The sequence below is a fragment of the Schistosoma haematobium genome, chromosome 7 (assembly GCF_000699445.3).
Source record: "Schistosoma haematobium chromosome 7, whole genome shotgun sequence".
Taxonomy (NCBI): domain Eukaryota; kingdom Metazoa; phylum Platyhelminthes; class Trematoda; order Strigeidida; family Schistosomatidae; genus Schistosoma; species Schistosoma haematobium.
In genome coordinates, this window is record NC_067202.1 from 12,520,410 (window position 1) to 12,533,957 (window position 13,548).

General features: G+C 35.0%; 1 protein-coding gene across 1 annotated transcript in view; it reads left to right on the top strand.

Moving 5' to 3' along the window:
* Window positions 1-2,068: 2,068 nt before the first annotated feature.
* The window catches only part of MS3_00011184 (uncharacterized protein), a gene marked incomplete at both ends in the record, with an annotated part of 31,575 nt that continues 20,095 nt past the window's right edge, over window positions 2,069-13,548 (top strand). The window contains 2 exons of the mRNA XM_051219590.1: window positions 2,069-2,687; window positions 9,839-10,099. Coding sequence (XP_051064455.1) covers window positions 2,069-2,687; window positions 9,839-10,099 — 880 coding nt within the window. The remainder of the gene's footprint in view (window positions 2,688-9,838; window positions 10,100-13,548) is intronic.

A 13,548-nucleotide genomic window follows, 5' to 3' on the forward strand; every position in this document is an offset into this window, starting at 1 on the left:
GAAGGTTGGACTCTGACTCAATTGCCTGGTGATAGCATGTTGAATGTGAAATATTAATTATATGATTTCGATCTAGTGTATTACCACGGGTGCAGATTGCCAAGTGGCTCCAAATAACGTAAAACACTTCTTTTTAGTACTTCTGAATTTTCAGCAATTCTCCAGAAAATACCACTTCATAAGAAAGATAATCTCGCCACATTACGAGAAGGTATTGGGTTCGATCCCAAGGAGTTATTGTACAAACATACTGCTAATAAGCTTCACAACAGGACGAGGCAGCTCTCCTAACCTCAAGTTAACAATTTTTTTTACCGAGTAATTGAATTCACGAGTCGATTATAACTAGACCACCATGGAAAACCTGAAAGCATTGGACGGCCATTTCGTCCTATTTTGGAAATCCTCAGCAGTGCGCATCCACGATCTCACCACGTGAGATTCGAACTCAGCACCTATCAGTCTTGTGCGCGAATGCTTAGCCACAAGACCACTGAGCTGTCATCCAACAGTGTGAATGTTATCATTGAGAATATTCCAATCTCTTTCTTAGTACGAATCTACGGAAAGAAAAATATCTCAATTTTCTTTATACAATATAAAAGTTCGGATAGTGGCTAGCAGTGGAATCTAGTCTGAAACATGTTTCGGCCTATTTGGGACTCGTCAGATGGATGTTCATGCATCTCAAAGTTGATGTTCATTCTGGATCTCGAACTAAATGTCGTTCACTTCAAATGACATCGTGTTATCCACTTACCTACTGAGTCTGATAGTCACCTGCTTGTGCTATGGGGTGAAGTTTAAATCTACTTGATATTGTTTTCTTCCCATTGTTATTTAGAACTGCAATTGATCAGTCTCTTATTGGCATATATGAATCCTGTGTGATATTGCCTTAATTCACAAGCTTTATACGCAAACATGGTTAGTGGCTAGCAGTAGAATACAGGCAATATCGCAATAATCCATACAGGATGCACATCTATCAACAAAAGACTAATCAATTGCAGACCAAAATAACAATGGAAAGATACAAGTAAAACAACACCAAATGGATTTAAACTTCACCCCATTGCACAACCAGGTGGCTATCAGTAATTAGTAGATAAGTGGATAACATGATGACGATTGAAGCAAACGGTTCTGGGTTGGAGTTCCGAAGTGAACATCAATTCTGTGATGCAGGTACATCCAGGCGATGAGTCCCAAATAGACCGAAACGCTTGTCAACCTAGATTCCACTACTAGTCACTATCGATCTTCGCTTAAAACGCTTATGACTTAAGACTATAGATCGAGGCAATCCTCACAAGATGCACATATGCCAATAAGAGACTGATCAATTGCAGATCTAAATAACAATGGGAAGATACCAATAAAACAACATCAAGTCAATATAAAACTTTGTGCAGATTTATTCAAGAATATTTTTCTTTTTGTTGTTGTTGTTCTCGTTGTTGTTGTGGTCATAACAGAATGAAGATTACACACCTGTTCTATTGATTGATCACTATATATTGACCCCTAGTTGACCCCTTTCAACCAAAAACAAAAAGAAAAAAATGAACCAATCAGAATAAAGTTTTCTAATAAAATAGTTATGAAAAATTTTTTTCATTGAAATAAAAAGAAAATAAAGAGTAGATAAAAAAATTTTTTTTCTTTTTTTTCTTCTTTTATTACAAAAATTAACCGCACATTTAAATGAGTTTTTATAATGTGAACCAATCAACAATTAGTTGTATATCCATCTATCTATCTCTCTATTTATCTATCTATCTAACTATCTAGCTATATATATATATATATTCATTGAAGTTAGGTCATGACCTGATTCTAGCCATAATCAGTCTTAGCTTATTTCAATATTTATTAAAACATGTCCAAAACTAATAGTAATGTAAATCTTATCATTATTTAACCTTTATTAATATGTTACTTATTATACAATGTATATAATGTATGATATTACTTTATTGAAATGAATTGAATATTGTTAAATGTTCTCCAAGTTACAAACAGTGTAATGATGTATACATCATCATCATCATCAAAATGAATTGATATGAATGTACCGATTACTTTAAACTTATCAAGTAATTGGGCATTAGTTACTACTACTTCTACGACTGCTACTACGACTACTGCTACTACAAGTTTATCTCAATTATCTGTACGACAACAAACCATTGATATGCAACAAACATTTATTGGAAATTATAATAATAATCAGTGTCAGACAAGTAGTAATAATAATCCTTCAGTTACTGAATTAGTAAATTTAATACCAATACCATCGTCTTCCTCTTCATCGTCAGCTTCTTCTTCATCACCATCATCATCATCATCATCATCATCTTCGTCATCATCATCTTCATCATCGTCGTCATCGTCATCATCATCATCATCAGGTCGAAGAATCAATGATCCACAATCATATTGGAATGGAATTACATTACTTAGAGAAACAATACCTGGTTATTATTCAAATTCAGTTGGTTCATCAATATTATGTCCTATTATTAATTCACCTATTGTTTCTCAAACAACATCAATTACTAATTGTACAATGAATTATCCAAATACATTGAATTCATTACATGGATCCTCTTCATCATCTTCATCAGGAAATGTATCAAGTACTACAGGGAATGGAGCTACTAAAGTACCACGACAACGTAAAAGTAAGTCAATAGATTTTGTTGTTGTTTTGTTTGTATATTATTATATAATAATCAAACGTTATTATTAACTTAACAGTTAACTGATCACTGGATAGTCATGTATGTCAAGTCCTTTTTAGTGCTGATCAGATTATATTAATCAAGCTGTAATGTGTTCACTAGTCTAATTAACTCGATATTTATTTAGTAATTTATCTATTTGAACATATATATATTGGTACAAGGAGGCACCAAATACATATGCGCCACACAAATCTCATTTCATCTCACACACATATCAAATGAGATTAGCTCGATGCTACATTTACTATATTCAGATGTAAGGCTATGATTGAAGGTAGTCGACAAGATTCTACTATTGACTTACGTTCCGTGTTATTTAGCACTCGTCAACATGGTATACTTGTAATCTTTAGAAGAACTGATATTATCTGGTGAATTCGATCCCGCTTCACTCAGTTTCATTCAGAGATTTAATCAATGAAGTGTTACACAATTACAAAAGAAACTTGGTTTGATGCATGTATAAGTTTGTGAACTATGTGAACTTCATACTAACATAAAAATGAAATATTCATGATAGTCGACAAAATGGATCCCGTTGAAACTTAATGGGCAATGAATGAACAAACAGTTGTACATAACTAAGGATACTGCTTATTATTATTATTATTATTATTATTATTATTATTATTATCATTCTAATAATACTATAATCGTAAACAAAAACACAGTGATTAGTAATATTTACTATTTCAGTAATGTTCACTGGAACACTTGTCGAAATTACTTTTGGCTAGAAATATACCTGTTGAGGTGTTCATGATTTCTAAAACTAATGGTTAGGAACTTTGAATGATATAGATCTAAATATCTACAATGTTTCAGGTGTATCTATTCTTTGTGTTCCTTCGAATCCTGAGACTCGAAATTATTTATAACTCTTCTCTTATTTTTATTTCGTCAATTCGTACCTTTTTCGAGTCCTATCTTTGATGACTAATCTTTCTTATTACTTCTGGAACTGTTACTACTTCTACTAATATGGTATTTGATCTGACAATTCCTTTTCTCTTTGCTAATAGACTATGACAACTTGAACTGATGTACATCAGTACAGATTTTACGTTGTGACTGACTGACTGACTGACTAAATGACTGACTCAACAATCTCCACAAACTTTCGTACAAATAATTTAAAACAGTTGACTGAAAAAGTTCCAAGATCATCCAACTTCTTTAAATCTATAAAACCACCACAAGAACAATAATTGTGGCTTACAGTTAAGTTTATGTAATCCCAAATTCGCATTATGTGATATTTTCATTTTCATACTGTATTTTCATGCAAATCAATCTTGGGTTCGAATCTCGTGGGGGGGGGTCGTGAATGTGTATTGCTGAGGAGTCCCATACTAGGACAAATCTGCCATTTAGTGCTTTCAGATTTTCCATAGTGGTCTAGCTTCAAATGATTCATGAACTCAACTATTAAATTACTATATTATCCACAAAACCTCTATCTGATCATAACTGTAATAAATACCAATAACACTAAGATTCATTAATGATGTACACATGTGTTCATTCAAATTTTAATCTACTCATAATCAACCTCCCTCTTCAGTTCCTATTATTCCTCCTACACTGACTTTTAACACTAAACTTCGTCTTTCGGTTTCCCCCTCAAGTGTCACCATAGTCAACGACTCTAGTGCGCAAAACACTGACTACTCTTGAAATGAGGGTATATTACAATAATCAATTTCACAAACGGATGATGATGAAAAGAAATCATTCGGAAAAATAACTAAACCGTTATACTCGACAAAGATGTTGAGAAAAAACTGTTTTTTGGTAGAGTTTTGTTCTCTGAGCTGAATGGTTTGATTAGTTCAGAGAACAAAGCACCATCAAAATCATCTACTTGAGCTATAAATCTTCTTCAGCATCTTAGAAAAAATTGTGAAATAATGAAAGAATGTCTAAACTGAATATTATTTATTTATTTATTTGAACACATAGATATTGGTACAAGGAGGCACCAAATACATATGCGCCACATAAATCTCATTTGATTTGTGTAAGGGATGAGATACTACCCAGGTGTCCAAACCGAAACAGGTGGTTTTCTTAGGGGGCCGCACACCGAGGCTTTGACATAAGCATCTGACCCACAAGGCAGTGGAGCATCGTGAGGAGATGCAGTCCCATTGTAGCCGGTGACCAACGATTGGTTCATACTCCATTTGTTCCTTCAGGATACTGGAGCCCATGTGCACCATTGGTTTGGAATGAGGGTTTTCCAACTCCCCTAGGTGGACTCACTGTGTCCACCGGCCCGGTTAAGTCGCCGGACATTCGTTTTTTGTCCCCTCGATTTCGTAAAAAACACCCTTGGTGAGAGAATGCAGTAAGTAGGGCTTCCCTGACAGTGGTTGTATGCACATGGCCACTTGAGAGCCTTTTGAGAGAGTTGACTCTCCCCACTCTCGGTCGTACCAGGGCACTTGGGGGCCTAAATTAAATAAATTCGTAACGAAGTGTTTATTCACCCAGGTGTTATGTAATCATCTTTAAAATGCTAGAAAGATTGATTGAAAAACAACTTAAGAGGAAACTTAAAAGTAGATTTCCCTTGGCACAACTAGTTCCACAATATATTTAATAGTAGGAAACTACTCTTTTTGTCTTGCCTCTAGTTATATGTAAGAATTTACATAGGTTAATTTAAACACATGCATCTATATGCTTTATTGTATAGATTCCAACGAACTATTATCTCTAGTGTACAAATAATAATCGTAGTACAATTGCACGCCACTTACTGGACATGGAAAATGAAGTAGATATGTGGTGTATGCTACTGATGTAGACAGATATAAGTAGTATGTAGCATCAATCGAAAGTGAAATGTCTGGTAGCACAAGGTTAAGAAAATCGAGGTAAAGAGAACGAGAACAGAGGGTGATTAGTGGGGAAACAACGAAACAATGAAGTCTGAGACAATCGACTGACATTTTACAAGTGCGAAATTTACTGTATAGTTCTCAGATTTTACTAAAAGATTCTGTAACTTTGTGTTTAAACACATTTGGCTGTTCCTACTGGTGCTCCCGTTCACTACAGATATAATAAATTCACTTTAAATAATCAATTCGCAGTATGGTTTTATTTTATTGAGATATCAGTTAGGGGCATAAAACATTTGTATTTAAATTAATCTTCAATGCTGAACGTTCAAATGCTTTGGAAAAATAAATATACTATAATTATAATGTATTGAGTAGAACCGAAAGGTCCTGGGTTCGAATCTTGTGAGGTGGGATTGTGGATGCGCACTGCTGAGGAGTCCCAAAATAGGACGAACTGGCCGTCCATTGCTTCCAGGTTTTTCATGGTGGTCTAGATTCATTTGACTCATGATCTTAACTATGAAAATCTTTATTCTTGTTTGCCCTCAGAAATTCCCTATATCATACGGTATAATCAAAAGTTAAGGCATATTCAAATATTAACATTAAAATTAAGACTATTTATTGTTTTGAGACCATGAATCGATAGATGTTACACCACCATTGAAAACCTGGAAGCACTAGACAACCACTTCGTTCTAGTATGAGACTCTTCAACATTGCGCATCCATGGTCCTGCACACAGGGTCCGAACCCAGGACCTTCGGTCTCGCGCACGAACGCTTAACTTCTAGACCACTGCGCCTGCATTCAACGTTGTTAGTGACTAACTTCAACCAATCCACAAGCCCATACTGACATTTATTGTTTAATTGAGATTAATAATCTTAATGTAAATATATGTCCATGATTAAATAATGTTTCTTTGAAGATTAACCATCAATACCCACCTCTTCGATCATAAAGACTTCACATATAAAACGCGTTTCGTTGATTAAACCATATTCAACCATATTTTTATGTGAGACTTGATGATTTGAGTTAGGTAGAAAGACCCCTTTGACCAAATAACTAAAAGATTATTGTGTTCTAATTACTAAGAATCATTCACCCAACTTATAACACCAACTACTTGGTAAACTGGTAATTGAGGTGGTCAAGGTGTTCAACTAAGTCGTACTTTCGAAGTCCTTCTCAACGATTATCACTAGTTCTCATGTACCAAGTGTGATTGGAAACCGAGTATGAATTTCAAAGCAACTAAACCCGATTCAAATGATATCATTTAGTACTCGTCTCGAACGAATGTTTATCAGAGAATTCGATGATAATAATAATAAAGTGAGACTGATTATCCACCTTTGAAAATTTAAGAAAAGTATTTGATCAGCTCAATAGTGACTTATTTCAAGATGTTTGCGAAGTCCTATTAGTGTGTTGTGAAACGTAGAGCTCAAGTACGTTAGAAATGAAACATTTGCTACCAGTGGTATTAAATAATCACCACACTGATTAAAGTTACAATTGCACAACCGAATACCAACCCGCTTTTAATAGTTAAGCGTTTACCGCGAAATGCGAAGGCCCTTATTTCACCTTAAAATGAGATTCGTCAGGAATGGGCCATTATCGCTTAACCTGTAAATCGCTGAGCCAACATCCAGTAGTGAGTTTCGAAGTTCTAGTTTGAAGCTGTAACCAGTGGAGTCTAACCATGTTATGTGTGGTGCAGTTAGCCATCTGTGGCATTAGAAGATAGTTGCCTAATATTGCAAATTGGATTAAAATAAAGTTCTTGCTTTGAGACCTGAAGGTTCTAGCTTCAATTTCCATTGGTCATGGATGTTTACTGCTGCGGTGTCACATATTTAAAAAGAGTTGTTTAGTGCCTACTGGTTTTCAACGGTTATCTAACTAAGACCACTCCATAATGTGATCCATGAAACTTTGACTCTCATATGAGAAGTCAACAATTTTGAATACATTTCACACTAAATAATTCAGTGATTTCTATGCATAAACATGAATCCTAATTCATTTAACATAGATTACTGAAATACATTTATATTGGCTTTGTGAATTGTCCCGTTGATATTATGGAGTGAAATTGATCAGTCCCTTTTAGGACATATGCATCCTGCATTGATTGCCTCTATATTGCCATCAAATAGCAATGGAATCCAAACCAATTTGGAACTCGTCGGCTAAGCGTACCTGCACTTCAGTTTTGATTCAGACAACCAATACAAATTTAAGGAAAATTCATCTGGTTGGACAAATCCTTAGTTATTTGAACTTAGTAGCTCAGTGGATAATCTATTAAGCGTTTGAAACGAGAGTTATTGGGTTAGAGTTTCGATGAGACCATAAACTCTAAAGGCCAGATACATCCTGTTGATGAGTCCCGTATAGGACGAGACGCACGTCCTGGATTGGATCGCTACCCGCTATTCAACTCTGTTTATTAAAATAAATTACTGAAGTTCCTAGTTTTCTCCTGCTTACTTATCATTAGAATGCTTTAGTGCTTCCTAAGATTACTACCATTTTAGGTAAAATTCAGGCTACCAAATAAAAAATACTGTTTTTTACGTAAACTTTTGTGCTTGTGTACATGTTATTAATTTAAATTAATATTCTCCAATAACTTGACTGAAGTTAAGTCCTGATTATTTAGAAGACATTACATGTAAAAATTACTTTCAACTAATTTGTAAATGCCTTGTTACGGCAGGGAGTGGGTAGAGTCCAGTCTCCCTCTCCAAATGCTCTCATATGACCACGCGTATATAGCAACTATCAGGGAACTTCTACTCATTGTCTTCTCGTGACGAGGGTGTTGTTTACGAAATTGAGAGAACGAAAAGTAAATGTTCGGCGCTTTAACTGGGTTGGTGAATATAGAGGATCCACCTAGATTGGTTGGAAAACCTTGATTCCAAACGCATGGTGCACATGGCTCTAGGATCTTTCTTCGTACGTGTTAAACCTTTTTCTTGAAGTATTTTAATCCTTTCAAAGTTGATCTTATATTCTGTTTTTAACGAACGTAACACTATTGTCAATCTATACTCAAGTTTCTTGAGATCAATCGAGGATTAATGAACATGTTTCAAACACTGTTTCACCGTTACATCCATGAAATTTGATCTCATAGATAAAATCTTATTATTCTTCACTTAAAATTTTATCCATAACTTTAGCTAATGTCGATCATATGGTATCGTTTGCACGGAAATAGACTCTTATACTGTGTTTATTTAGAATCATGTTCATTTCCTCTGATGTTTCTGTATGGTATGAGGTGACAACAACGTTCTTCCATGCTCTCAGTATCAGTCAGTCAGTCAGCTACAACGTAGGACCAGGCATATATATGCATCGGTCCAAGTTACCATACCTCCTTAACACAACAACAAGATAAACGCCGGATTCATAAAAGTAGTTACTTCAGAGGTGGTAATATATAAAAGAAAGATTGCAATAAGGATATAGTACAGGAAGAAAGAATTAGTTCGTAGAAAGAAAGATATGAAGTGAGTTTAATCTCATCGTTTAAGGGGAGACAGTGGGTGTACACGCCGACGCCATTGTGATCGATTCTGAGCCATGTCATCAAGAGTCTCCAACCATTGGTTACGATAGTCTCACGCGGACCCCAACCAAGTAGTCTGCATCTACCAACATGGCTCAAACTAGAAGTTAGTGACTTTAAGCACTGATGCCACGTTTTGGTTTGGTTCAGTATACAATCCAAATTAGTCTTTCTTTCATTTTAACAATCTTCTTTTATATCCCTTTAAGATAGTTATTTACACTGAATAAAGAAAAGTTCATTTCATCTGTCCATCTCTTTTCTTTGTAATGAGATTACAACTACTGATAAGCTTTTAATACAGATTTGATTATTAAAGGTTCTACAATCTTTGATAATTTTGATTTTGACTATTATAACTTTAAATAAGTTCAGACAACATAGCTGGATAAAACGTCGGAATTCTTTAAATTCTAGTCGCTAAAATGATATAAAACACAATTGGGTGTACACTGCTGAGGAGTCCTACAGTAGGACGAAATGGACGCCTAGTACTTCCAAGTTTTCCATGGTGGTCTAGCTTCAATTGGCTCAATTGACTATTAAAATTACTATAATACCCACAAAAACCCCTTTCTGTGAAAATAAATTAGTAATTGTTTATTTATCCATTTTAATGTATTTCTTTTTCTGTTTACCAGAAGATCCATATATTCCTAGTTATATGGATCCAGCTAATGGTCCTGAACCTTGTGTTGTATGTGGTGATAATGCAACTGGATTTCATTATCGTGCTATGACATGTGAAGGTTGTAAAGGATTTTTTCGACGTTCAGTACAGAAGAAACTAGTTTATACTTGTAAATATAATGGACGATGTTCTGTATCGGATAAACAAAATCGAAATAGTTGTCAAAAATGTCGTTTTGATCGGTGTATTAAAGGTGGTATGGCCAAAGATTGTAAGTTGAAAATAATTATTTTGTTTGTGTAACTATGGTCTTGGACTTTACTTTGAACCGATTGCTACTATTATTATTTAAGTCTGTTATTTAAACCATAAACCGAATTAAATTAGACTAATACTGAGAGGTGGAATTGAGTGAATAACTGAGTATCAAACTTCCTAGCAATATCCATTCATAATCCTCTACCTGAGATCGAACACAGGACCTCCGATCTCATGTGCAGTCGCTTAACATTCATACCACTGATCCGAGATTCAACTGTGTACAAGTGTAAATTTAGTCAATCAGTAATAGCGCGCAATCATCTGCTCCCTTCGATGGAAAGTCTCTTCACATCTAACACTTGAAATCCACTGTTCAATGCTCCTCACTAGAACTACGGAAATTTCCTGTGGGAGCTAGTCACTAGTGAGCATGACTGTCCGTGTTCTCAATAACATTCAGCAGTCTCTACAACCCGTAGTGTTTTCTAGAGGCTAAGCTTTTCTTGTCCCTATTGCTGATCCTTTCACGCTGTTGTACTTGAGTAAACTGTTTTTCGTATGAACGAGTATTGTCGCAATATCATTAGGTTTCAATTATACCCCATTAATAATGATTCATTGGTAAACTTTTTCTAATTATCAGTAATCTATACATATACTGGGTTAAGAAAAGGGCACAGTGTAAGGATGACAAATCGACTGATGCAGTAGTAAATCTTCACAAATCAGGCGGTTCGGACATGTATTATGCATCCCAAAATATCACCTACTCTAATAACCAATATTATTTATGTGTGGGGGTAGGTTGTAAGAAAGTTAGCGGTGGTCGAACCAATAAATTTCATCAGTTCATGAAGTCGCTGACAATTGGAATGAGTCATGTTAATAGGTGTAAACTAATTGGTTGGGGTCCTCATGATTATCGGAACCAATGGTTAGGAACTTTAGATGATATGGATCTAAAATATCTTCATTGTCTGTGGTGTATCTATTCATTGTGTTCCTTCGAATCCTGAGACTTGAAGTTCTTCATAACTCTTCTCTTATTTTTATTTCGCTAATTCGTACGCTTTTCAAGTCATATCTTCGATGCTTAATCGTTCCCACTACTTCTGACATTGTTACTACCTCTACTATTCTGGGATTTTGTCTGACATCTCTCTGTGCTAATGGTATATGGTAAATAGGACCAATCTACATATGTCTCAGTATCTACGTTGCCACTAATTGATAGTGATTTTTGGCTGTAATATATGATATAACCTTAGTTAGTCTAAACTATATTCACATTTGAGTTAACTGTATCTTAAAGTTATGTATTTAGTATTGGGTCAGTCTTCGAGTATTTTGATGTGGTACAACTGGAATAAATGGATGAAACTTGTGTTTTGTTACAAATACCTCATTGAATTTCATTTATCTGATATAAATAAGTATTCATTAGATGAGATGAAATGAATGCTTGATGGGTCTCTCTGTATCATATTCACTGTGAATAGAGTCTTCTTTCAGTTAACTTATCTTTCATTCACTTGAAGAAACCTATCAACAGTGTTGATTAGTATTATTATTAGTATCATTAGTGACTGGCTTCAAGAGATATTTTCTGGAGTTCTAGTAAGAACCAGTGACCAGTGGAATCCAATCTGGTCTGTTGTGAGATAGTAACTCACCGAAGACAGTGGTGAGTGTGACACTCAATTTCGTGGATTAGTTGAATTTAAACATTAACTTTATTGGACGCTGGCTCACTGGTCTAGAGGTTAAGCGTTCGCAAGCGAAACCGAAGGTCCTGAGCTTGAATCCCTTGAACGGGATTGTGGATGCTCACTGCTGACGAGTTCTGCAACAGGACGAAACGGTCATACAGTGCTCTCAGGTTTTCTATGGTGGTCTCATAATCTCAACTACTCAAAGAGTTCACTTTGCTATGAAATTCCAAATTAAGACTTATACTACTTTACATCCGACAAGTAATCATATCTTTTTATAAACTGATAACTCTGATAGAAATTTTTGGTCAAAGGGCCATGATTTTGTTTCACATATGAAACAAAGGAGAAATGAAGCTTGAAAGTTCAAATTCTATTACTAATATATTTCTGTAAACGAGCAACTATCTCAGTTCTTCTTGGTTTAACACTTATTTTTATTAACATTTATATATAACATTCTGAAAATAAGCTTCTTTAGGTTAGGAGGGAATGTTCTAACCAACGGGTTATCAGTTAATGTCTCTTTTCACTTGTTAAAGCTCTAATCAATGAGTAGTACTGTGGTGTGTGCTGCTGATATCTGGATACAGAAGGTTAAGAAAACCGAAGAAAAGAGAACGAGAATAAAGATTAATTGGTGTTGTAACGAAAGAACAATGAAGACTGAGACGATTGATTGACATTTTGCAAATGATAAATTTACTGTATGGTTCTCAGATTTTATCATGATATTCTGTAATTTTGTATTCGAATGCATTCAACTGTCCCCACTTATGTTCTCGTCGACTACAGTAGCATAATTTCTCAGCCTAGTAAATGACTTTGTATGTAGTTGTTAAGTTTTTGATAGATAATATCCCATTGTTAAATATAACATAAAGTAGGTCACTACGTTGATAAGGTGACTAAATTTTGGTGATTGAAGTAACTAGAACGTATAGCAAAACTGTAACTTAATCAACATACTTTATTAATCAAAGACAGAGTAGAGTGGAATAAAACGTGAAAATATTCATCGAGTTAATCAGCTAGATCTCCAGTCGACTTAAGGTATAGGAAGCAGAATGTGATTCCTAAAATAGTGAACGTCAGCGATTGGTGATGCTGAATGATCCAAAATTATGATATAAAGACAGATGTTGGTCATTTAGACTCAATGTAGATTCTGGCAAATGAGCACATAGGTTCACGTTGCTATACACCATTAGTACAAGAAGATAAAATTGTCAGGGAAAATCCCTTAGTAGTAGAGATAGCAACAGTATTAATGTTAATAGAGAAGACTAGGAGTCAAATATATGATTCAAGAAGAAAATATAAATTAATAGAATAATAAAAAGAAATGTATGAGGATTTTAGAAACCGAAGATCTAATGGGAATGAACCTATGCCATTCAGAACGATTTTGAAACATGTCACTGAAAGCCTCTAACCATTAGTTACAATAATCATGCAGATCCTAATCAAATAGTTCGCACCTGACTACATGGCTCATCCCAACAGTCAGCGTTTTCATGGACTGATGCCGCAACCTGGTTTAGTCTCCTATACTGCTACATAGAAAATGATCACGCGTCGAGGTGGTTGGACATACGTAATACATATCCCAACTATCTCAGTCAATAACAATCCACTCATCAATTAATTTGTCATCCTTACCTTGCACTCTGTGTTTAAACTCAGAATTGCTAACACAATGATCCCAAAATATATGAGGACATCTATAATTGAGCACTGATAATCT